The 24,396-nt window shown below is 38.6% G+C and overlaps 5 protein-coding genes across 6 annotated transcripts; 3 read left to right on the forward strand and 2 right to left on the reverse strand.

Moving 5' to 3' along the window:
• The first annotated feature begins 4,481 nt into the window (after positions 1 to 4,481).
• Positions 4,482 to 9,097, forward strand: LOC116921319 (CTP synthase 2). The gene is made up of 13 exons (XM_032927584.2): positions 4,482 to 4,666; positions 4,731 to 5,070; positions 5,141 to 5,358; positions 5,423 to 5,587; positions 5,654 to 5,944; positions 6,018 to 6,106; positions 6,168 to 6,305; positions 6,391 to 6,548; positions 6,615 to 6,722; positions 6,791 to 7,009; positions 7,556 to 7,641; positions 7,701 to 7,842; positions 7,898 to 9,097. The coding sequence occupies exons 2-13, from the start codon at positions 4,734 to 4,736 to the stop codon at positions 8,950 to 8,952; spliced, it is 3,006 nt and encodes a 1,001-aa protein (XP_032783475.2). The 5' UTR covers positions 4,482 to 4,666; positions 4,731 to 4,733; the 3' UTR covers positions 8,953 to 9,097.
• A 1-nt stretch (position 9,098) lies between these two features.
• Positions 9,099 to 13,246, reverse strand: LOC116921317 (nucleolar complex protein 2 homolog). Of its 2 annotated transcripts, none has more exons than XM_032927581.2 (12): positions 13,097 to 13,246; positions 12,930 to 13,037; positions 12,692 to 12,860; positions 11,496 to 12,171; positions 11,333 to 11,439; positions 11,107 to 11,264; positions 10,820 to 11,045; positions 10,573 to 10,760; positions 10,391 to 10,510; positions 10,202 to 10,333; positions 9,670 to 10,143; positions 9,099 to 9,583 (listed from the first exon to the last, which is right to left on the reverse strand). In XM_032927581.2, the coding sequence occupies exons 1-12, from the start codon at positions 13,118 to 13,120 to the stop codon at positions 9,188 to 9,190; spliced, it is 2,778 nt and encodes a 925-aa protein (XP_032783472.1). In that variant the 5' UTR covers positions 13,121 to 13,246; the 3' UTR covers positions 9,099 to 9,187. The 2 variants fall into 2 exon arrangements, with proteins under 2 accessions (XP_032783472.1, XP_032783473.1); XM_032927582.2 differs by having other exon boundaries at positions 9,670 to 10,134; positions 10,193 to 10,333.
• A 150-nt stretch (positions 13,247 to 13,396) lies between these two features.
• LOC116921318 (DCN1-like protein 3) lies at positions 13,397 to 15,301 on the forward strand. The gene is made up of 5 exons (XM_032927583.2): positions 13,397 to 13,539; positions 13,610 to 13,780; positions 13,849 to 14,135; positions 14,209 to 14,480; positions 14,546 to 15,301. The coding sequence occupies exons 1-5, from the start codon at positions 13,440 to 13,442 to the stop codon at positions 14,706 to 14,708; spliced, it is 993 nt and encodes a 330-aa protein (XP_032783474.1). The 5' UTR covers positions 13,397 to 13,439; the 3' UTR covers positions 14,709 to 15,301.
• Positions 15,302 to 17,174: 1,873 nt separating this feature from the next.
• On the forward strand, positions 17,175 to 20,292 carry LOC116921956. The gene is made up of 5 exons (XM_032928319.2): positions 17,175 to 17,233; positions 18,226 to 18,499; positions 18,568 to 18,799; positions 18,867 to 19,888; positions 19,954 to 20,292. The coding sequence occupies exons 2-4, from the start codon at positions 18,474 to 18,476 to the stop codon at positions 19,530 to 19,532; spliced, it is 924 nt and encodes a 307-aa protein (XP_032784210.2). The 5' UTR covers positions 17,175 to 17,233; positions 18,226 to 18,473; the 3' UTR covers positions 19,533 to 19,888; positions 19,954 to 20,292.
• LOC116921957 (serine-threonine kinase receptor-associated protein) lies at positions 20,226 to 21,851 on the reverse strand. The gene is given in 7 exon segments (XM_032928320.2): positions 20,226 to 20,574; positions 20,637 to 20,785; positions 20,847 to 20,908; positions 20,910 to 20,960; positions 21,022 to 21,146; positions 21,210 to 21,500; positions 21,559 to 21,851. Coding segments are annotated over 7 exon segments (993 nt in total). The 5' UTR covers positions 21,683 to 21,851; the 3' UTR covers positions 20,226 to 20,383.
• Positions 21,852 to 24,396: the final 2,545 nt, after the last annotated feature.

Raw genomic sequence — 24,396 nt, forward strand, 5'->3', positions numbered from 1 at the left:
TGAAGAAGAAAATGGATCGGAATTTTCGGATGCTTTGATGGAATGCCTCGCGTGAATGCATCAGTCAAAACTTTGGCCATTGATCGTCCATTCTCTCTTCTCTTCCCGTTTTTCTTTATATACTGTATACTGTTACGGATAAAAGAATTTGAACTATACGGCCATAGTATTTCGTTTACGGACATTAACAATGCATCTAATACCCGGTAAAACTCTTTTCAGGATCGTCAACAGCCCGCGAATATCATGACGTGGCCGTGTAACGAAGACTAGCCAGTTAATGAGCCTTCTCCTCATCTGGTCTCCTTCAATCCTTTTTTCTTTTTTTTTTTCAAAAGAAATTGTTTCTTCTTCACCTTTTATCGTTTTCCTTTTTTTTGTGTGTGTGCTGTGTGTGTAGTCTATCTTGATCGAACTTCGATCATCGCCAACAGACTCGATTTTTGCCTTTCCTTTTTTTTTTTTTTCTCCATTGTGTTTCTTTTCTTCGACCCTTTTTTTGTTTTCTCTTCGTTTGTGTAGATAAATTAAAATAATGTTCAATCTCAACGGTCGTTACAGAGCGAGGGAAACGGTGTCTCTTATATCCGACCGGCTTATTGCCACGGCATCAGACAATAACCGGTTATCACAAGCAATTTTTTTTTTTTTTAAATGCACGCATTGTATATACACACTCTGCCGTACGTGTATATATATATAATGGATATAACAGTACATGTTTTATAATTGACTTGATTAATAGATCAAGGCTGTAGCATAAACTGGTGGGATGCCGCCTTTATACTCATTCCACGCAATCGATTTCTTTATTATTATTACGGTGTACACAATCGATGTTTGATTTTTCTTTATGGCTATTTGTTCGTCAGTTTTTGGTTTTCTTGTTTGTTTTTGTGGCCCTTTTTGTTTTTCGTTTGGGTTCGCTATGTATCGATATACCGGTCAACTCTCTTCATTTTTTCCCAGATCTTTAATATGAGTGATCGGGGTCTATCCCCAGCGTTTTATTTTCCCACGTACTTTAGTCGTCTTTGAAAGAACCCGTTTTATCGTGACGTCCCTGTGGTTTAGTGAAATAGAGGAGAGAAAAAAAAAAATAAAAGAAGTTTTTCCTTGACCGACAAATACACATAACATGCGCATTTATAAAGGTCAACTACCTTTCTTTTTGTTTTCCTTGATTTCGCGGTCAACTCTTGAGTATATACGTCATCATTTTCAATTATATGTTTAAAAAAAAATTGGGTATTAAACAAAAGGGAAATCGTAAAGAAAAAAAAGGCAATTTTTTTTTGTACGTTCCGCGTATTTTCTCACAGTCTTGTTTCCTTTAAAAAAACAAATGGCTTTCTCCTATAGTTTCAAAAGAAAAACAAGATTGGGTCGATGTTTGTTTAATAAATCTTTTGTTTCTTTCCTCCACGAAAATGATGGAATAACTCTCTCTTTATATCGACACACACGACGGTTGCGCATAAAGTAGGGATGAAATCTATTGTATTAGAGACTGGGTGAGACAGCTAACGAGATCGGAATAGAAAAACGAGAACGATAGGCTTCTATCTGCCTCTTTCCAACTTTGAAATGAGAAGAAACAAAATTAAAAAATGGATAAATGAAAGAGAGAAGTAGGCTGTATAGTTGTTTTTATATATATAGTAGAGGAACAGTTATTCATTGCTTATCATATACATAGATTTGAACGAAAGGGTGACTTTGCGGTCTTTGCTAAAGGGAGAGCCCCTAGATGATGAGAGAGACTGGGCAAGACAAGAGGGGTCCCTTTCTCTCCCCCGCTTTATTTCAGATGCGATTCGGCTAAGAAAAAAAACCAAAAAAACACAGAAAACAAAATACAATCGATGCCGACAACTACAATATCAGGCCGTGCGTCCAACTATTTCTTGGAAAAAAAAAATATTATTTTCAATTTTTCTTATCTTATTTTTTTTTCCCGTTGATGTTGTTGAGTTGTGCATTGTTTTCGGTTTGGTGTCTTTTGTCGTTGACAGCGGCGGCATCCCACACACGCAAACACATCGACGACGGTGTTCCTTTTTCTCCCCTCCCCCCATTTTGTCTTACACAATATTTTGTTGTGTATTTTTAGATATACAGCCGCGTTTGTCCATGTTGTTATTATTAAGTGTTGATAATTGAGTCCGAGAAACGGACAATAAAACAACATCGGTCGTACAAGCCAAGACCCTTTTCCTTCTCAGCGTCCATCCAATTACAAATAAATCGAAGCGAATAACAAAAGAAAATAAATTTCTGATGTATTATTTGCCAGCGTTGCTCTTTTTTATTGAATTTTGGTTTTTTCCCTGGAAATCCAACCGCAGCGTTATATGCAATAATAAGATTTTTTTTCCCCTTTTCTAGAAGGCAAGTACAGCAGCATATTCTTTCTTCTCAATGAAAAAGATAGAGGATTTTCAGTTTTTATTTTACATCTGGCCGAGAGAGAGAAAAGGGCGCATTCATCAAATGTTCTTTTGATGTGCGTTTCCAATTCAATTCACTTCGCCGGAGCGCTTCCTTTCCCAGATTGAATTCTTATACCACTTTTTTTTTTTTCGGGAGAACTCTCTCTCTCTCTCTCTCTTCTTGCTCTTCGTTCGTTCATTGGCAGTTCTAGTTGGGAGGGGAAAAACAAAATTAATTCCCCATCTTCCTTTATTATAATTTTTTTTTCTGCAATGAATCCCGCCAACAGCTTTCCTTTTCTCTAGCTTTGAATTCAAACTGAAAATTTCTGAGAATTGGAGCTGCGGGTGTCAATGAAAAAGACGGCGGGAGAAAAATTGAAAAAAAAAGGACGCGAAAATGTGTATATTCCCCATTTGGTTTTTTATTAATTTTTTTGTTCTGTTCTTTTCACGCCAGATGAAGCGAGCAACACAACAATACCACACGGACGTGTTACCTGTATTTAAATAATCATTGGCTTCGAAGAAAAAGAAAGCATAAAAGATGCTGATAGATTTCCCAGTGCAGATAAACGAAGAGACGGAGCAACAGCAGCAAAGGTTGAAACAACAGGAAAAAAAAGTGTATACGGATGTAGGAGAGAAAAGAGAACGTGCCGAAAATGACTAATGGAATGTGTATCGTTATGTGTCCGCGCATACCCCGACAAAAAACAATAACATTCCCTCACATCCTCTACAGCTGGGCGGCGGGTTCACCTGGACACGCAGGGGAAAACAAAACAAAAAACTTTGCGCATCACGACATCAGTGTATAAGAGATGGGTCTTCCACACTCTGCACTTCATTACTCAAAAACAGCGATTCATCTTTGAACGTTTGCCACGGTCTAAGAGTTGAATCTATTTTTCTTGTATATGCACGCAGCATATAGATATAAGCAACTCGAATAAAGAAAAGAAGTGACACCAAAGAGCCGCTCGCGAAATCAGTCGCATCTTCGTTTTGGTGTTCTTTTGTTTTTTTGTTTTTTTATTTTGTCTTTCGAAAACAAAATGGAAGGAACAAGGGAAAACAGTGTTGTGTCGGCCACAGTCGAATAAGGCGCAACAGCACGAAAGCGTGGAACTTGTGATGGACGGTTTCACGGATCCATTAGTTGCTCGTACATTTTTTTAAAAAATATTATAGATGATGATGTCATTGTGTCAATCACGAGGCACAGATCTCTATACGAATTCTTTTTCGTTTATCCATGTCGAATACACACACGCGAAACACCGCCCTCGGATTCCGATCCCATCAGCACGATTGACATGTTGGCCTTCACAACAACGTGGCCCATTCAAAATCCTAGTTTGATATATTGAAAACTTACATAGGCGCGTATCACAACCCTGTAAGACAAAAGCATTCCCACATAACAATTAACCTCTTAATGAAAAAAAAAAAAAAAAAAAAAGAGCTACGAATGTTTCAGCAGAATTTGGCGTTTCATTTTGATATCTTTATAACCACTCAATTCTGGGACTTCAGATCTAATTATATTTATACTGGTGCGGCTTAATAAATAATTAATTGCATATGAGTTTTAACTGGGAAACGTTTACATGAATTCGCCACCAAATACTGATATGCGATGACAAAAAAAGGACAATATTTGAATGAGGTTTTAAGATAAAAAACCATCCTTAACTAATAAAATTTTCCATTTTACTCCAAGAGAATTCTTAGTCAAAATTTACCCTTATTCATACCAGCATGGTGTTTAATAAAAGAATTGAATCCAATAGGTGCGTTTAGAAAAAAAAATAATAGAAAAATAGAAACGCCAGTGTACTACAACGCCATCTCTGGAGTGTAACTTGCGTAGCTCAACTGTTTTGCCCTGGTTTTGCATGGGTGAGGGTGATGACGTGATGTGACTACTCATAGCGACTAGCGACATTAGCGAGTAGCGAGCCTTATTGGCAATGGACATATTTGACAATCTAAAAAAAATAGAAAACAAAAAGTTAAGCCAGGCAACACTGTGATCCTGAAAGAGATTTTTTTTTTGTGGCGGTTTGTCTTCTGTTTTGAATTGGCACCTTTTCAGTTCGGTTATTTTATCGAACCTCATCCACTTTACTTCTTTGGATCTGATTTTATTAAGTCTATTTTTTTACTGTATACTAGTAAAAAGTGCAAAGGAGGTAACTTGGACGACGACTTTTGCAGCCATTAACAAGGTAATAGAAGCTCGATAAGTTCAAGTTCCGGATTGATTAAAACACCATGGTTTAAAAATTTAAGGAAATGAAGTACATTCTGGTAACCGGTGGTGTTATTAGTGGTATCGGGAAAGGAGTAATCGCAAGCTCGATTGGCACTATCCTCAAACACTGTGGGCTGCATGTCACATCCATTAAGATTGACCCGTACATCAACATTGATGCTGGAACATTTTCACCATTTGAACATGGTGAAGTGTTTGTTCTTGATGATGGTGGAGAAGTAGACCTTGATCTTGGCAATTATGAAAGATTTCTGGATGTCACTCTCCACCGAGCTAATAATATCACAACAGGGAAAATCTATCAGCAAGTTATTGAGTGTGAAAGAAAGGGTGACTACCTTGGAAAAACCGTTCAAGGTGAATATTGCTTTTCACTAAGGATTTTAGTCAATTGCCTAACAGACTGTATATTTATTCTTGTTTTCAGTTGTTCCTCATATTACGGATGCTATTCAAGAATGGGTCATTAATGTTGCCAAAGTACCTGTAACAGATGATGGAAAAGAACCTGAAGTCTGTATTATTGAACTTGGAGGCACAATAGGAGACATTGAAGGAATGCCTTTTGTCGAAGCTTTCAGGCAGTTCCAGTTCCGTGTCAGTCATGAAAGTTTTTGCTGTGTGCATGTTTCCCTTGTTCCCCAGGTAATATTTTAATTTTATATTCCATGAATTTTTCTTGTTTGTCTATTAATTGCTCCATTTTTAGCCAAAATCTACAGGTGAATCAAAAACTAAGCCTACTCAAGCAAGTGTGAAGGAACTAAGAGGTTCTGGATTGTCTCCTGATTTAATTGTTTGTCGCAGTGAAATGCCCATAATTGATGAGGTTAAGCAGAAAATATCAAATTTCTGTCATGTAAAGCCAGATAGGGTATGCATTGATGTTGCTGACACTGTTATAAAAGATCAAACACATTTACATTTCTAAATTTTACAGGTAATCTGTATCCATGACTGCACATCGACATACAGAGTCCCTCTGATGCTGGAAGAGCAAGGTCTGATCCAGTTTATTGGTGAAAGGTTGCAACTCAATATAGCTACTCCGGCACGACCAAAAAAATTTATGTGGAAATGGAGAGACCTTGCTGACAGGCATGACAATGTCCGTAAGGTCGTTGAGATTGCTTTGGTTGGCAAGTATACGCAATTGGAAGATGCTTACGCCTCCGTGACAAAGGCATTACAGCATTCTGCCCTCTTTGTCAATCGCCGTTTGAATCTCTCGGTACTGCACTTTTTCTTTGTATATTAGGATGCATTTGTAAAGAATTTCAAGCATACTTTTCATTTGTTTTCAGTACATTGAAGCCACAAGCCTTGAAGAAGCCACCAAAATAGAGAACCCCGTCAAGTATCACCAGGCATGGCAGATTTTGTGTCGCAGCGAGTAACTGAGTTGAATTCACTATTCTAGGGGAACTTGTTAATCATCACTTCCTTTATCGTAGTGGAGTTATTGTACCTGGCGGTTTCGGAAAGCGAGGGATGGAAGGTAAAATTGCTGCCGTTACTTGGTGTCGGACTACCCGGAAACCCTTCCTCGGTGTATGTCTTGGATTACAAGCAGCGGTCATTGAGTTTACTAGGTATGTTTGCGCATCCCAATGTTAGAAGTTTTATTTGAATCTTCATTTCTTTTTCTTATTTTTTATGTTCTGTTCTGTTCTCTAGGAACGTTATGAGTTGGAAAGACGCCAACACAACAGAAATCGATCCGGAATCTCCATATCCTGTCGTTATCGACATGCCAGAACACAATTCTGGTCAAATGGGTGGTACAATGCGTCTAGGGAAAAGGACCACCATATTCCATGGAGATTCGATTCTCAGTATTTACCTTAAAATATTTTATAACTTTGGTGCAATTAGAAAAAAGGGTATTTAATGTATTACAGAAAAGCTATATGGGAACGTTGGATCCATAGATGAGCGTCATCGTCATCGTTACGAAGTCAATCCAGAATTTGTCGACAAAATTGAAAAAGCAGGTCTTCATTTTGTAGGTAAATCGAAAATGCTTTTGTCATCTATATTAAAATTACAAAGGATAAGAAATAATTGTTGGTTCTAGGACGGGATGAGTCTGAAACTCGTATGGAGATAATGGAATTACCAGTTTCTACGCATCCATATTTTGTAGCTACACAATACCATCCAGAATACATAAGCAGGCCGTTGAAACCATCGCCTCCTTACCTTGGGCTTCTTTTGGCAGCGGTGGGAAAACTTCAACCTTACTTGAACAATGCCATGGCTTCAAATACGACATCTGAAGATGGGGAAAATTCAGGTAAAGATTGATTTGTTATTTTCTCAAAGTCAGTCAAATGAACTGTTCTTCTTGGGATAGATGACGACATTGTGGGAATTCTACGTCGCAATATCAGCAACGTTAGTTTATCCGCAACTTCGACACCCGTTACACCGTCTCATTTGTCCGTAAAATCACCGACAGTCACTGACTGATGGACAACCTCGTATGTTATAAAATGAATCAACCTCTGATAAAGTTATGAGAAAATTATTGTTTCAATTAATGATTTCAGTGGGTAAGATCTGAATTGAAAAAAAAAAATGGTTAGAGTGTGTATAAGGACGGATCAATGCAATCATTAGTGAAAATGCGGAAATCGCGGATGCGGCAATACAAATACAAGCTTTTACCATTTCTGGCAATGTTGTAATCTTATTTGTTAGACCGAGTGCAACTCTTCTAGCTACCAACACCCTTGTTCAGTCACGATTCACAAGTGACGTGTTCAGGTGTTGCACGGGTGCCTTGCAGTCAACCGAAAGGGACGGATTCAATTAAGACAGTCGAAAGTTGTGTAAGAAGAAAGTAACTTGTTCCTCATGAGTGAAATGAATTCTGAAGAGAGCACCAATCCACAGTGGAATCTAGGGGGGAAATTAGTTATCAAGGTAATTGGCAAAATTCTGATTGAATGAGAAAAGAAATTTGAATATTTATATTTTGTTAGGCACAATTAAAGGATGATATTCGACGTATCCCCATACACAATGAAGACATAACATATGATGAGCTTGTTTTGATGATGCAACGTGTTTTTAGAGGAAAGTTGTCTACAAGTGATGAAGTGCTATTGAAATACAAGGATGAAGGTACAAAGCTTTGTTTTATTTATGAAATATTTGTATTTTTATTATTTCTTTGCAGATGGAGACCTGGTTACAATATTTGATAGCTCTGACCTAACAAGTGCCATTCAATGCAGCCGCACTTTGAAGCTCACAGTTTTTTTGAACAGTCAGTCTGGAGAATCACCACTTGATGAGAAGCCAAACAAAGGAATCACTAATATACTGGCAATAAGGAAGGAGTTGTCTGGCATTCGTGACCGGGTTATTCACTTGCTAGATCAGTTGGATGTAACTCCTCAGGAGTCAGTCAGTAGAGACTCACCAGTGACTAACCATGTTGAAGCAGAGAAGCAAATAGTACAAACTGTTAAAGCAACTACAGGTCATGCAAAAGAATTTGATCCTTATCTACAGAAGAATGAGATGGGGAAGGAAACAGATAAGGTTTCTGAAGCTTTTGGTGTTGAGCCAACATCTCAGGCTGAAAGCATGATTGCAACATCAAGGCAGCAAACACCAGCACTGCAACCTATTGTTGGGGCTGCAGCTGCTCAGCCGATTGCTCCGCAACCGCCTAATGCTGCTGGTATGCAACAAATGGGCCAACAGCAGCTTCCTCAACAACAACAGGGAATGCCTACCCATCCAATGCAACCAACTCAACCTTCCATGGGCTCTCCATATCATTCGCCGGCCTACCAACAGCAGGCACAACCACTAGGGCAACAAAGGTTCCAGCCACAGACTTCAACTGCTTATAGTCTCTCGGCGCAGCAACCCACTACTTATCCTCAAGCGGGCTACAGCCCACAGTCAATCCAGCAGCAAGCGTATGCTCAACCGACGCCATACAATCCACAGGGATCAACTCAGCAACAACAGCAAAATCAACCTCATGTACCAGGCCAACCTGGAGCTCCTCCGGTACAGTACGGTGGTGGTGCTAGTCAGCAGACGCAGACTTACAACCCAGCTGTTCCATCGCAAGGACAGCAGTTGTCACAGGGTCAAGGAGGATTTAACTATTCCGGTTATCCGCCTACCGCGACTACTCCTACGAATCCATACAGCCGAGGAGGACAACCAGCCCCACCGTATGCTAGCAGACCGCAGCCACCTCAGTATCACTAATGGCATATTTTGGGATTAAAGGATTAGCCAAAATTCATATTTTCAATCACATCTTTCACTTATAAAAAAAATATTGTATTCTATAGCGTCTTTTTTTCGATAAGATCCTCCCAATGCTTGAAGGCAATAAAAGTTGTTAAAATTACTTGTTTTAAATCGGTTTATTTTTATCAAAATCAATCGCAGGCGTTTGGCAGATACGTTAAAGTACAACCATCAGTAGAAGGTTATTAATTCAGTCATCTTCATCACTTCCACCTGCATGATTTTCGCGTCCACTTTCGTCGTCCTCAGACATATTGAAATCTGTAACTTCATCAGCTATGTCTTCGCCTTCGCCAATATCTTCTTCCTCGGTTGCCGTTGCCGCCTTCATTGCTTTTGTCTTTACTATCTTCTTCGGTTCCTCAGCATGTGTTTTCTTCTCCTTTCCTTTTTTCTTTTCATCCTGATTTTTAGATTTGGTCTTGACTTCTCTCTCTTCCTTAAGCAAGAAGCGGTTTTCGTCATCTTCATCCTCTGACAAATCAGATGGGAAGAGTTCATCGAATTCGCCGTCCGCGTCACTGTCGTCATCCTTGGACTGAAGGACCGTCTTTTTCATAACAGGAATGCCAGCATCTCTGTCATTCTATAAGATTTAATAGAAATAACACTGAATTCTGTAACCAGAAAAAAAAATAAAAATAAAAATAAATAAAAACGTTAGAAACTTACCTCCGGCTTTTTGGCGATCTTAATCGCCATTTCTCTGTCGCGCATTTTTTTCCACGAGCTATGGTAATTGGTGAGTGGCGTGCCGCATTGCTTGATCTGATTTTCGAGGGCTAGCACAGCCTTGGTATCTGCCAAATCAAAGTGAACTTGACTACGCTGCTTCTCCACAAACTGGACGGTCTCTTGAACTTTCTCCATCAATTGCTTCATTTTTTTGGTGTAATTTGCCATCGTAGATTTTTTAATGAATTGCTTCAGTTGCAAAATGACAGGCAACGCAATCTCAGGAAAAGCCGAAGAATGTGATTGACACTGCAAGGTTTCGAGTAGGTGATCATACAGCAAATCAATTATCGCATCTCTGTAACCACTTTCACCCATCTGAGATTGAGATACTCGTAGAACACAGCTAAGCTCGAGAGGTTTCATTGAAACCTTGGATGGTTTTTTCTCGAACTTGTGATTCTGGAGAATCTGTTAGATATTGAAAGGGTATAATCAAAACTGGTTAAATGTTCAATACCAAGAATACCTCTAATAAAAATGACACTGTTGGGATGTAAGTTCCTGTGTCGGTGGACAGCTGGTTTAAAATGCTCACTATTTGAAATCTCAGTGGATAGTATTTCCCGGTCGGCACTAGATTTATCGTACCAATTGCAATCTACGACATTCAAAAATCGTAATGTACAATCTGCGATTAAACTAGAATAACGGTTACCTGTACAAGTGGATACAACAGTGGTCTTAGCAATTGGCTGTCGGGAAGGGCACCCAACAGTGCGCCCCAGAGATGTAGACAATGGACAAATTGCCAGTTGTAGACAGTCATTATAGCATCCTGACATGCAGAATTATATCACATTAAGATGGGGGTTAAGATTGAGACACAACGAAACAAACCTTTTTGTTGGATGTGATAGCATTTCTTAAATGGATTGCTAACTGGCGGATATAGAGAAATGCGTGCTTGTAAGTCAAAGCTTCTTGAAGAGCCATTAACTCTACTAAGGAGCGGCGCATAAAATTGATGACAGGCCACGTAGAAGGGGAAGTGAATTTGCAATTCCGGGCGTAGCTCAAGTACATCGCTATTTTGAGTTTTTGTGTAACGACAATGTTGAAAACAACTTCAAAAACGGAAAAATACCTTTGATAACAGGTTCCAAAAGCTGACCGGGCATCGTACGGGCTAATCGCAAAATGGATAGGAAGGCGAGGACTCTAATAGTGTCTTCGGCTGAACACCAGACTGTAACCAAACGTTTGCATAGCACACGTGATAACTTTATGAACGCTGCGTAAAACGGTATAAGCTGATGAATATGCTTCAAGATCACTGAAAGGAGCGAGGATTCTGTTAGGGATCCCAGCAACTAAAAGAGAAAATATCTGAGTTTACCAGCATTCTTTTATTCGAATCACACTATTTCTTACTCGAATAACGTCGGCTAGGTAAGATTTCACGTGCAGACGTAGTTTGGTCCAACTTTTACATTTTTCTAAATTCAGCTTTTCATCAGGTGGTGATTTCAGAAATCTTTTCAAAGCTGGAATAAGGTCGACAATGCAAATACGAACTACCGCGTTGAAGGCTAGTGAAGGAATAAAAATGAAGATGAATCATATTTTATGATTTTAAATATACTATTAACTAAGTTACCAGCACTCCCTTGTACAACAAATCTAGTTGCACCTTCTTTCTCTTCAGTGACAGAATGCACTGCGCTTCGGAAAGCACTTACAACGTCAACAATCGTTCTCATGGACCTAACAAAAAGTAAGACAATAAAAATTGCCCAATATCAGTACACAATTTTACATACTTAGGATCTTGGAGCTCCTGTTGCCATTTATCAACCATACTTTGAGTAATGACATTCTTTTGTCTTTTTGCAGCACTCTCTTGATCTTCAAAATCTGATTCATCACTGCCAACTTCTAATTCTTCTGGTTTTGGTAATTCATGGACTTGACCACCTCTTTCATCTTCACTGTCACTAGATCCAAAATCTAGCAGTTCACGATCATTTTCAGAGAGAAATTGGTAGAACTCTGGATCAGTATTCTTCAGCTTATCTAATGTTTGCTTGTGCTTCTTTATGGCTGCATCTTCATCCAAATCATCACCACTTTCATCTTCAGAATTTTCATCAGCTTCACTCATGTCTTCATCTTCTTCATCCATTTCTTGATCATCTTCATCAATCTCTTCATCGCCTGAATCCATTTCATCTTCTTCTTCACTTCCAGATTCTTCTTCCTCTTTTTCTACGTCTGACAATACAGAGCCGTCTTCAACACTAGAAGTGTTCTCTTCACTTGCGGATGAGTTAATAAACTCGTCAAGACTCAATTTTGCCCATTTTTTATCTACCGATGCCGCACTACTACCATTCAATTTCCTTGTTTTTCCTTGAGTCGTCTTTTTTATTGGTTCACGTTTGGTCTTACCAACAAATTTGATGCTGGTCTTCGACTGTTTCTTCATAATGAGCACGCCTTTTAATGTTAAGAACAAAAAGTAAAAATTACCGCAAGTTTTAACTTACGATAGGAAACACGTGTATCGAAATGTCTTCACTAGAAGCAGACGAAAAAATGTTCGACCGGCATTTGTTTTTAGAACAGCATTGCTCTGCTAATTCGAATTTGACTAGAGCTTTGTAAAATAATTTTTTAATTCATCCACAATCTTTGTTGTTGAATAAGCATTCATTAGTTTTAGTTACTTGGGGATTATTTACTTAGTTAACAAACTAGAAGTGATGCTTATTATAAAATTAAGTGTAATTTTACATGCTCTTTAGTTGAACTAACTTCCCTTCTTGTTGTAAACTACAGACAGATAAACTTTTTCAAAATAATAAATTGAAATTGCAATATAAAATGTAGTATTGAGCCAATACATGTTAAAATAAACTAAAGTACAATCTTTTTTGAATAACCAGAAAGCAATTTATTCAGCTTTTGACACACATCAATGCAAGATAATAGTATGAGATGATTTGTCACACCGAACCTCTCATTGGAGGGGAGACAAGAATCACACCATCCCCACGTACAAAAAGCATGGGAATGTTGCGTTTTGTTGTTCTATAGACTTCTTCATATGTCTCTTCATCAATTTCAACAGTGGTTACTGTTTCCTCAACTTCACCGAGTACCATGTTCAAATGCTGATCATATGCCTATCCAGCGTTATCGAAAAGAACACAAAATTAGTATTAGAGCAACTTGATGCAGTATAATGGACGTACATGTAGTCGGCCTCTCAACTCTCGTTCGTTCCGCATTTTTACATAAATTCTTTCATCAAGACTCAGGCGAATCAAATCAAGTGGCTCTTCCACAGTAATTACAGGGGCCTAATTGATAATTAACATTAAAACACTTTTTAATCTATTTTCTGGAGTTGTGTACATACCGAAGTTTCGTTTTCGTCCGCCATTTTGCATCTAGTGTAGAGTAACTATTTCTCCCGCAAGGTGACCGTTTGATGCCTATATCTGTGTGTGTTCAGACTTCACTAAACGTCACCCCCTCCCCCCACAAGTTGTTTTGTGTGCCAGGGTTCTTCCCTTCATTTCTACATGTGATTCTCTTTTATATGTTGTATAGCACTTGATCCACGAAATTTTCACGTATACGAGATCAAGACTCAGCGGTGATGTGCTAATACAATTTTTAAAAAGTAAAGGGAATCGCAGGAAAGGGATTGAAGTCGAGAAGCTACAGCGCGCGGCTCGGGTGTTTTGTGAAATCCATCCATGGGGAATTGCTGCTCTTGTGTAAAAAGTGAGGCGAATACCAGATCATCTGTTGCTCCTGGAAATTATTCTCTTTCATCAAGTAAACTCGACGATTCTGGTCAGAAACATTTTAAATTACATTTTTATACTATTTTTTAATTGTATTTTATTACGGTTCTTGGTCACAGAACCATACCAGCCCTCACGATCTGAGGAGCTAGAGGACTCCAACTTGGTCATCAGCTCTGAAACATTCGTGAATGGAAGTGGGTTGGACAGTAGAGACACCAAAGGGGAGATGCGCAGGCCCTTTTATGTGCTCATTCCACCATTGGTTGGAAGAGGCAGTAATAGTTCAGGTGAATACACTATTGCAGGCTTTGTCATGCAGAAAACAGTATGTACAATCCATTATTGCTGTAAACAGGTGATATCAAGAAAACAAACAACAATACCATTAATGGTGCACTAAGCACCAGTGGAATGGGTAATGGAACCAGCACCGTAGAAGTGTTAGAAAACAATTTGGTTACCTTCTACGAAAACTATTGTGGAAGCATAGAAGAAAGGCATGAAGATGCCATAACTGCCGATGGTATACTACATCTATGTGCTGATTTGGACCTGGCAGTTGACGATTTTCGTATTCTGCTCTTCGCTTGGAAGTGCGACGCAGCTCAAATGGGCAAGCTTAGCAAGAATGAATTCTTACAGGTAAAATTTTATGATTTATTTTTTTTTTCTTTTGTGTGGAAGAGATCTGCTAACCATATGCAATACTTTTTAGGGGTGTCGTTTGTTAGGAACGGATTCGGTTCGTAGCCTCAAGTTCAGTTTAGAACAGTTAGTAAAAGAAGTGGAGGACAGCGAAATTTTCAGTGACGTGTATCGTTACGCTTTTCGCTTTGCTCTGGATGTAGAATGTGGCCAACGCTCGTTGCCCGTTGATGTAGCCGTTTCTCTTTGGCGACTTGTTTTTACTCACCGACCTGTCCTACTCCTTGATCGTTGGATCGAATTTCTCGAACAGACTCCTCAACCTGTTCGAGCTATACCCAGGCAAGAATCATACAGTTTATCACCATCCCCCAATTTTTGTTTTATTTTCATTTTTTGGTTTCCAGAGATACATGGTGCATGTTTCTTCATTTGGTGGATGCGGTTGGGAATGATCTTTCCCGCTACGACGATACAGAAGCTTGGCCTAGCCTTTTCGACGATTTTGTTGAGTGGGCCAATGATCGAGCCAACCAAAATGTGCTGCACGCAAAGGAAGATTTACACTGATGGTGATCGTCAGTTTCTTCCGTTATTCATTTCGTTTCCCCGTATTAGTTTTTTTTTCTTTCCTTATCTCGAAACATTTAATTGATGCATTAACTGTATTCTTTTTATGGACTGATAATTGCTGAATGGATGAAGTTATATTTGTGTCGATTTCGTCTGTCTTGAATCTTCGTCCGCCCCTGACTCTCATTTACTATGAAAACAATATCTGCTGTGATTACTTGACGATTTGTTTTGCCGTACAGAGTACTGACCTGCCAATGTCCCCTTTTTTTACGGTCCTTCATTTGTGTGTCGTTGAAATATCGCGTCTTTCGCAAAATCACCTCGTATATCCTCCACCTGCTCATGGGGTAGTTGAAGGACGATTGTGCATGATATGTAACTAAATGATCGATCATGGTCACCATTCAAAAAGAAAGGTGTTAAGTATACCCATCCACTTTCCGGAATGTAACTTACTGTAAGGCTGTTTGTGCGTTTCTGTATAATCCGTATTTTCATGTGACCGTTGACTGCTTTCGATTCTCCGTTAATGTGCTATTTTCTTAGACCACTGTGGATGAGAACATCAATACAGATGTGAAGTATGAGCCTTTGGCTGATAAATACAAATAGTCGTATTTTTGCGATGATGATGACCTGCAGTTCTAAAAAGGCTACATACCGGTAGTGCTTCTTACCGTTATGTCTTTTACCTTTATAATTTTGGTTTCATTTTTTAAGATATTACTTAACTAAGCAATGGTATTTCATTGAAATTAGTGTTAATTGTGCATTGTCACCCGTGGGCAGTGTAACCGGTTCCAAAACCCGATTTCATTACTTTGTACCCTGTTTGCCACGTTTCGTGTAATACATTGTATTTTTATTTATTCCCCTTCACTTACCTACCTTTTTTCAAGTTTGATCCATGCCGTATCGTTTACACTGGGTAGTTTGAACCAAATCGAACCGTTGCGGCAACTAGGGGCGCGTTGTTTTTTACTTGAAAATCATGCAAATTTAGGTTGCATTTGTCTCCAAATGCGCGAAACCTCACAAAGAATGGCGCATACCCACGCGCCCCTAGTTGCCGCATGAAGAACTATTTTTCTGACGGGATAAAATAAGCAAATGACACATAGCCATGACATAGCCGGCCACGGAAAAATTAATTACCAAAAAGGGATTTAAGTTTAAGCATAACAAGTGGCCGGAATGAGTAGATTATGTATTTTTACACCTAAAAAGCCTAGTTAGCCTTTGATAGTCTTATATTTGGTATATTTTAAAAAATAATAAAAAAGACATGTAGTGCCATAAGGAAATACAGTGGAAAAACCCGCGTTCGGATAATTGTGCACTGATATGCCGGCTAGCGGGTACGAATCATAAAAATTAAAAAAAAAAAATTTTAGATACCTTAGTTTATTATTAGGTCACAAAATTGTTTTCATGAACTTAGGTGGATTTTTTAACCCTTGTTTTCTCAATCGCGCTTAGCGCGCTCCGTCATTTGAACCCATGCTAAAATGGTCCGAAAACGCGAAGTGTTCAGATACTTTTGGCACCTACTGTATATTTTTCAATAAGTGGAATTATTTTTGTGTAAGTAATTACCCGTATATTAATTTAAATGCTGGCATAATAGTAGGGAAATTCTTTGTAAATGCACTTTAGGCCTTCCATATGTCCATAAGCATCATCTAGTTGAAATGGAACACTCGGTCGATAAACATCATCTAGTTGGAAGTCAAGACGTAGCCGATAAGCATCATCTAGTTGATAAACACCGTATGATAAAAATGTCTTTTGTATACTTCTTGATTTTATAGTAAATAAATCCTTTTTATACAAATGTTTTATTCTTATTTCCTTTCACTTAGCATTATTTGGTGCCTCAGACGGGTCAATAAAAATATAGTATTAATGGATGCCATAATTCATTATATGCTAACTTTGGTCTGAAGTCTGATACTGTTGCTGGAAGTCCACAATCAGAGTAATAGAAATGGTGTAGCAGCTTATGGGGCCTCCATGCCTTTTGGCCTGAAAGTCTTTCTGTCCCATAACGAAAGGCCACAGCGCTGTGTTGGAACTTGTGATGTATTACGTTTCGCTATGTTTCGCTTATTTTCGTCGTCTATACTCAGAAAGTAAAAAAAGTGCAATTAATAGTGTAAAAATTATGAAAACATAGGTTGTTATAACAATAACAACCCTAAAACCAATTCATAGGTGGCAGTTACGGTTATGGGACACTTAAATAGATATTTGCCTCATTTCCACAATCGATACGCGAAATTGCAACAACTTGGAAAAACGAGAGGAGTTAACAGCCGTGGCTACACCAGTATTCTATTACTCTGCCATAATAGACAAGTGATTGATGCGTCCCCTCCCTATTTGTGAACGCACTCTTGCGGATTTCGCCATGTTTGTTAAGAGTCCGTTTTCCTCTGAGGAATCCTACAGGGGATCGCAAAAAAATTTGGAAACCTTCCCAATTTACCAAAGGATACTACAATAATTTTGTGTTAAAGGTAAATGAACAGCACATTTAATATTAAATTAAGGGTATTAATCTAAAAACAGCTAAATTTTAATGTTTAACGGTATTGTTTACAATTTTCATTGTCTTAGGCCCTGGGTATGATGACACCCTTTTACAACGCAGCTCATTTTTCCTTACACATAATGTAAACAATACCGTTAAACATTAAAATTTAGCTGTTGATAACTGTCAGCTAGATGATAAGTATACGCGGCCCTATAGGAAAAAGTACTGGTGCAACTTTGTCATAAGCATCATCTTAGATGTGCGCGACCAACCAAGATAAATCTGCCATGGTATAGGAAGTTAGGAACATGGTACACCCGTCTCCATAAATATCCGACGTACCCAAACGGCGGGAAATATTTTAATACCGCTGCAATTATTCTTGACACTGAATATCATTGCAGCGGCATGTAAAAATTCTTTTTTTGGGTATCTTTGACTTTTATTTTTTGTTTTAGCTAGCGCGAGTGGGGGTTGGGGTAGAAAACGAGGAAACGAGGAAAACCCACCGACGGGGTGATGGACCCGACAGAACAGGGTTGGGTAGGTCTAGACATTTTAAAAAAGTGCCTTAAGGTATTACGCTTTAAGGCAAGTCCAGGTCGGGACATTTTTGCAACCCCCAGGGTGGTGTGTTTTTTTTAAAATGACTCTGCTTGAGAGGGCGAAAATGGGACGAAAATTGGAATCGTCTGTTTTGGCAACTCTGGCCTGTAAAATGGTAACAGAGGGCCTACTTTAACGTAGGGTCTTATGGGACTACCCCTTTTGAACTGTTACATTAAGGTGTTGAATTTTTTTTCATTTAGAAAAATTTGAACCGTGCGTAGAATTAATTTTTATGCAAAGTTCATGTTTTTGATTTTTATTAAAAATGCTTGTAAAATAAAATAAAAAAAAATGGTCCAAGAATTTTTGAAATTCTTGAACTTTCCACTTTTGAATCAAACTTTATTTTGAACCTACCATGGATAGGGCTCGTCCCCGATTACCTGATAAGTGATAACCGAGAACCGTACTGAAAACCGAACGACCTAACAGACCGGCCAAAAAGCTACCCGATCGACGCGGGGCCGAGCCCTAATCCTGGGAGGAGCCTAATCCATGGTCCAGTCGCGCCGGTATTTCAAACAAATTGTACACATCTTGCTATGCTGTGAAACCTGTGATGTTTTGTTTTGAAACCGTCGGTGCCCGTCCTATAGTAATCAAGTAGTATTTAAATGGATGCTTCAAGACAAAGCAGGAGGTAGTTTGATTTTCATAAGGTATACCGAATATTTTCTCACTTTGTCTTTGCACATTTATTGCTTACAGAACTCGGAAAGTGGTTAATTATGTAGCCATGAACGGTGATCGATCAGATGATAGTGAAGATGATATCGTTAATTGTGTCAACGTTAAGCTTGCAGTACCAACTGCTACTGTAACCAAGCTTTCTAAATTGAGCAAGCTGAAGTTAGGGACAAGAAAAGCTAAATTACCAAAGTGTGATGACACTAAACTCACTAAATTAAAACCCATTTTGGATGATATGGAACCAACAAAGGTTGTTTAGATTACAGTTTACTAACATTAAAGCACCTGAAGCCATCTATATTTTCATAATATTACAGCTTTTTATGACATCACCATGTCTCACAAGTAACATGGAAGAGATTGAGCTTTCTATTGCAGAACCAGAATTGACAACTCATAGCATTTTTTCTCAAGAAACTGTAATTACATCCTCATGTGAGTGCCTTTCTCCTCATGAATTCACTGATTCATCAGAATCTGACACCTACTGCTCTACTGTTGAGATAATAACACCTATGAATGAAGATACTAAGCTAAATACAAAGTGTGACCCTGCAATATTAAAAACCAATGAAGACAGAATAATCAAACGAAGAATTATAAATGAAAACTTGGGCCAGCAAAAGAAAGTTAAAATTGATACCGAAGAAAGTAAACATCAGAATACCTTTTCAGGGTATGAATCATCTGTTTCCAAACCTGATGTAGATGTTTCTCCAGTGCCATTACAGATATACAGACTGCCTACTTGTTTGTTAGGGACAGACAAAGCATCACTTGAAAATCATGTGAATATTTCTCAACAATTAGCTGCTTCATCTACTTCATCCTTTGGTGCGCATGAAGAAGTATCAACCTTTCAAAAAAATTATGTGCAGTCACCAGTTCAACCGACAAACCAATTAGTGAAGCATAACCATTCTTCGGAAATCGAGTGTTCTCTAGGAGCCGTATCTACTGAACATAATCAAAACTTCGGATGACAGTGGATCAATTATTAAATCTCCTATGTCAGCACTGTTGACTCCAAAATTGACCAAAAGTGCAATAAAAGAGGGATGTACAAGTAAAGTACAGGCAACAAAGAATATTGTGGCAAACTTGAAGTTGAAAAGAAATTCAGCTAATCTTATGAAAAGTAGAGAAAGATCAAAGAATACATCAGCACCAACAGTGATAGATGAACAAATTATAAAAGCATCTTTGTCTGTTATGAATGACGGTGATATCGCGGAGCTTAATACGTCTCGAAATGTGACAAACCCACCACATTCAGTTAACATTTTAAAGCCACCAAGCCCTCAGTCAAGAAAGCTTGCCGTAAAATGGAAACCGCCAGGTAATAAGTGGACAATCGTTTGCTTCTTATCAAGATGTTCACTCAATCCTATTGATTTTCCAAAGGTAAAGCTGGTGGTATAAGCACCCCGTTAGGTGGTACTTCGCAGGCCATAGGAATTCGATTAGGTTTGTCGCGAAACCAGCGCGCCAGCAAGCCTTTACACCCAGATGTTAAAGTGAAGATATAATATCGAAATGAAGGTACATTAAAATGATTTCTTGTCGCACCGATTTATCTGTTTGTTGTATTTTGTTACGCACTGATAATATGTAGGACTCCACATCGCCTTTGAACATCTTTTTTTTCTGTCTTTCTTTAAGTTTTAGTTGGGGAGTTTTGGGAATGGATATATTCCTTGTATTTCCTGATGGCTCAAAAATTATATCGTCTTTACAATTCAAGTGTCCACTGTTTATCGTGGTGTGAATAAGATCACTGAGGTTATAACTGGGAACAGAAAGGAATAACTTGGTCATTTCCTTTAGCTCCACTTCACGCTGCAGTTTCAGCTTTAGCCGGTGAAAGTATTTCAGATGAAGTCGGAGTTTCGGTGCTACACTTCCATAAGCCATAGGATTTTCCAACTGTAGTCTGCCACAAGCGAAGGGTACCATCCTCTGATCCAGAAGCATAGAGCTCGCCATCAGGAGAAAAACGCACACAATGAACCGGGCCGAAATGACCTAGATTATGAACACAAATAAAACAAATAGAACCGTGAGTAATCTTTTTGAATTGATTTTACCTTTGAAGGATTCTAATTCCTGACCGTTGGAGTAATCGATTTTATACATTTTAAAGTCTTCGCCACCGCACACAAAGACTGACCGAGAAGGGTGTAATGAGGCCGAGTGAACTTGGCTAGGCACTTGGTATTCTTTGATCTTTTCAAAGCTACGAAAAAAAAAATCGAATATTAAAACTCGTACCGCACGGAGGCTAATTAGTAGTTTACTTGGTGGTATTCCAAAAACTGACTGTGTTCCCGCTGGCTACCGTTAATATGGCATCGTCGTTTCGAAACTTCCATACCATTAGGAATTGAGGTAAAATCGATACGATGTATTTCCTACAATAGTGTTACGAAGACAATATTTCGCCGATTTCAGGATGAAAAAACTATTTTTTACCTTTCCCGTTGAACGTTCCCAGAATCTCACGGTCCGATCGTCAGCACAACTAACAATCTTTTCACCGTTTCCAAGAAATGCAATGTGTCTCAATCCAGATGTATGGCCAGAGATGATAAATGGGTCTACAAACACATAAGTGTTTTATAAATACCAATTCAGTAAAGTTGGAGATGATTTCTTTTTACCACCAGTTGGATTATTCAAATCATAAATGCGAAGAAGTTTCTCATTACTTCCTGTGGCTAGCAGGCTCCCGTCTGGGGAAAAGGCTACACATTTGACTATATGCTGATGCTGAAAGGAATGTATCTCCTCCCCAGTTACAGCATCCCAAACCTTCGCGATGAAATCAGCAGCACCTGATGCAGCTTTACTAGCATCCTGGCTTAAAGCAACTCCCCACACAGCTCCCTTATGGCCCTCAAAAGTTCCTAGCCAGTCACCAGTGTCTCCTTGTCTCATCATGGGTTTTCCATCTAAAAAATTATTTTTTAAGAAATGACATTGAAACTAAAATAGATTTGAGAGAAATACCTTTGCATGCTGATATAAGAAAGTAGCCCTTTTCCGTGAAACCGCTGAAAGCCAGGTCGACGACAGGCCTAGTGTGGCCACTGCAAGTTAAGGGTGTTTGTCTTAACGTAGTAGGAACTGCCATTATCCCGAAGTTATTTAAAACCTTTAAAAATGGTTATTGGGAATTACTTTAACGGTCAGTCAAACTACAATGGAAGCCACTAATTGGGGAATTGATGGTAAATTAAAGCCCCTTGGCTAACTTTGCAGGTTGTCGATGTTGCCGACTGCAGAACACACTGGCGAAATTTTTTCTGGCATTTAACGCCATCTATGTCTGGCATTGAAGAAGCAACGGAACAATATAATGATACAGGAAAGACGTCATAGACTTGGTAATCCTGTCAGAGCAAGCTAAGTCAATCAATGTTTTTTTGTTTTTTAAAGTTTAAATTCACCCCAAACCTATTTGATTCTTTTCAATACCATGGCACTGATCTAGAAATATAAAAACGGAGTTTGGTCCTAGGTGAAACGAATTTTGGTCAAAGATTTTACGGAATTAAAACAACGTGTTCCGTGTTCAAGGAACTGTATGGCTGCTTATAACTGCTTTTACTTTTCATTGACGCACGAAGTTTCACACACAGCTCAACGATTGCGCGTTGTCCAGGGGAGTGCAATCACCACTAAAGATCGTTCGGGATATTTGTTACCTGCACCGCCTGAACCACTGCGAAACGCACTGAATAACTATGAAAGAAGTAGACCCTTTTTAGAACTTGTATACTTTATTTATAAAATTAAACAGATGTGTAAAATAATCTGAAAATTATTAACATAGCATTCCATACTGAGTACAGTAAGTTAAGAAAATGGCTAAAGCTGCTGAGTTATGATTTTCCATTTTGTCTCGCATTAAGTTTCGTTCAGACTACAGCTCTTTTCTATGTATTGTGTATAACGTATAACGTTTGTCCTTCGTAAATTTTACTTCGTTTTGTACGAATCAAAATTTTCATTAATGTGTTCGTAGCCAGTTCAGACTACAAGGTTTAACTTACGTAAAAAAAGATTTTTTTGTCCCTCAAAGCTTCGACTTTTTAGTCATAGATGTAGCGTTTGTAAATTTTTCTACCTGTAAAACGATTGTGTAACAGAATTCCCATTCTGCAAGCATGGCTTTTTCACTTTATCTCCCTCACATCCCTCGTCACACAGACTCCACTAGAACGCACCATAAAACTGCAAAGCAGCAACAGAATAGACCTTTTCCCCATCGACTCCCCAAAAGACACCTGCGCCACCCGAAGACCTATTCTTACATCAGCCGACTAACACGGGAGCACCCTCTTCTGGCCGAAAACTTCCACTCTTCCAGATCCAGATCATCTTCCTACCTGTTCCTACTTCTAGAATATTGTAGCACGGAGGAATAATGCTGAGACTCAAGTAGCGATTAAAATTGTATTCACTGTCGATGCGCTCACACACACACAGTACTAACAAACAGTTACAACTAGACTGGGGGCGCAGCAAGGGACACACACAAGTATTCATGCACTAACGTAGACAGCAGCTACTGGGAGAAATATCTGCTGACAAGACTGCCGGACATCTCGGGTAGAGTTGCGGTCAATAGCCGATACAGAAGCGCCGGACGTGACAACTAGTCCATGGGACCTCAATAACCGCGACAATATTCTTGCACCTGCACCGCACCCGCCAGAATATTCATACCCTTCTTAGATTAAGATCACAATGCATAAATAACCCGTAGATATAGAAATAATTTTACTAATTATCCACTTAAACCCTAGTTAAGTGACCTGTCCGAACTGTCATCACAGTTCGGGGGTGGCTTTAACACAGGACTATGAAATACTAATTTATACCTCAAACTTACGCTTTCTCCCGTAAATCGTACGGCCTAAAACTATAATTCTGCTCACCCTTCCGTGACTCATCCTAGCGGATGGGTACCCTTTAACCTCCCTATTATTCGACTTAAATGAGTTGACAGAACTGTCAACTCTCGAGTCGGGGGTGGCTTTTGCACGGTGCCTTCTTTCCCTATTGTTTTCTTTATTCAGGTTATGGCCGCATCTTTTCCATAAAAAAAGGCCGTAACTTTCCTCTCATAGACATCTAAGGAACCATAACTGATTTATTGAGCCATTCGTGGTTTCGCCGTTTCTTTCGGGCTCCCGACAAGTTCCTTTAAGTTTCCTTCCCGGGTTCTTTTCGAGCTCTGTGACCTAACAGCTCTGTTTATAGTACCAGTTTAGTTCAGTTAACTTAATTCGGTGAATCGGTTATTCCCTCTCACGTTGTTCAACCGTTCCCAATTGGTATGTCACACCTCATTTAACTTATAATTGTAGACATAAACTTAGTAACCAATACATTTGCATTGTGGATCATCCGTCTCTGTTATTTATTTTAACGGCTTTTTATTTAATTATTCCGTAAATTTTGCCCTTGCTATCAATCAATTGCAAAAAAAAAAATACAAAAAATAATTACGAGTTTGTGGATGAAAATGACGAAGAGATTTCCCATTGCTTTGCTATAAAACATATGGTTATATTCAAGTAAAAAATGTTGAAGTGATTTTTATTTTTATTTTGAAATCGATTTAAATCGTGATTTAAATCATTTTTTTCATGATTTTGGATTTCTGATTTAAATTGGGATTTTAATCAATTCTAGAAAATGATTTGATTTGATTTAAGATTTAGATTTTAGCAATTTTGGCGAAATGATTTGATTTAGATTTAAATTTTTTTTTCATTTGATTTTGACAACACTGGTGGGGTTGTCATGAAAAAAATTTGAATAATTTGCTGACTTGGC

The sequence above is a fragment of the Daphnia magna genome, linkage group LG4 (genome assembly GCF_020631705.1).
Source record: "Daphnia magna isolate NIES linkage group LG4, ASM2063170v1.1, whole genome shotgun sequence".
Classification (NCBI taxonomy): Eukaryota; Metazoa; Arthropoda; class Branchiopoda; order Diplostraca; family Daphniidae; genus Daphnia; species Daphnia magna.

Bases quoted from the DNA above. Each gene is read 5' to 3' on its own strand.
- LOC116921317 (XM_032927581.2), bottom strand. From the start codon at position 13,120: ATGGCGGACGAAAACGAAACTTCG. The intron at 12,172-12,691 runs GTTCGGTGTGAC...TAACATTAAAAG, and splicing joins TGTCTCCCCTCCAATGAGAG to GCGTGCTCATTATGAAGAAA. The intron at 10,334-10,390 runs GTAACCGTTATT...TGAATGTCGTAG, and splicing joins TGTTGTATCCACTTGTACAG to ATTGCAATTGGTACGATAAA.
- LOC116921319 (XM_032927584.2), top strand. From the start codon at position 4,734: ATGAAGTACATTCTGGTAACCGGTGGTGTTATTAGTGGTATCGGGAAA. The intron at 5,945-6,017 runs GTACTGCACTTT...ATTTGTTTTCAG, and splicing joins ATCGCCGTTTGAATCTCTCG to TACATTGAAGCCACAAGCCT. The intron at 6,107-6,167 runs GTAACTGAGTTG...CCTTTATCGTAG, and splicing joins CAGATTTTGTGTCGCAGCGA to TGGAGTTATTGTACCTGGCG.
- LOC116921318 (XM_032927583.2), top strand. From the start codon at position 13,440: ATGGGGAATTGCTGCTCTTGTGTAAAAAGTGAGGCGAATACCAGATCA. The intron at 14,136-14,208 runs GTAAAATTTTAT...AATACTTTTTAG, and splicing joins GCAAGAATGAATTCTTACAG to GGGTGTCGTTTGTTAGGAAC. The intron at 14,481-14,545 runs GCAAGAATCATA...TTTGGTTTCCAG, and splicing joins CCTGTTCGAGCTATACCCAG to AGATACATGGTGCATGTTTC.
- LOC116921956 (XM_032928319.2), top strand. From the start codon at position 18,474: ATGGATGCTTCAAGACAAAGCAGGAG. The intron at 18,500-18,567 runs GTAGTTTGATTT...TATTGCTTACAG, and splicing joins GCTTCAAGACAAAGCAGGAG to AACTCGGAAAGTGGTTAATT. The intron at 18,800-18,866 runs GTTGTTTAGATT...ATAATATTACAG, and splicing joins ATGATATGGAACCAACAAAG to CTTTTTATGACATCACCATG.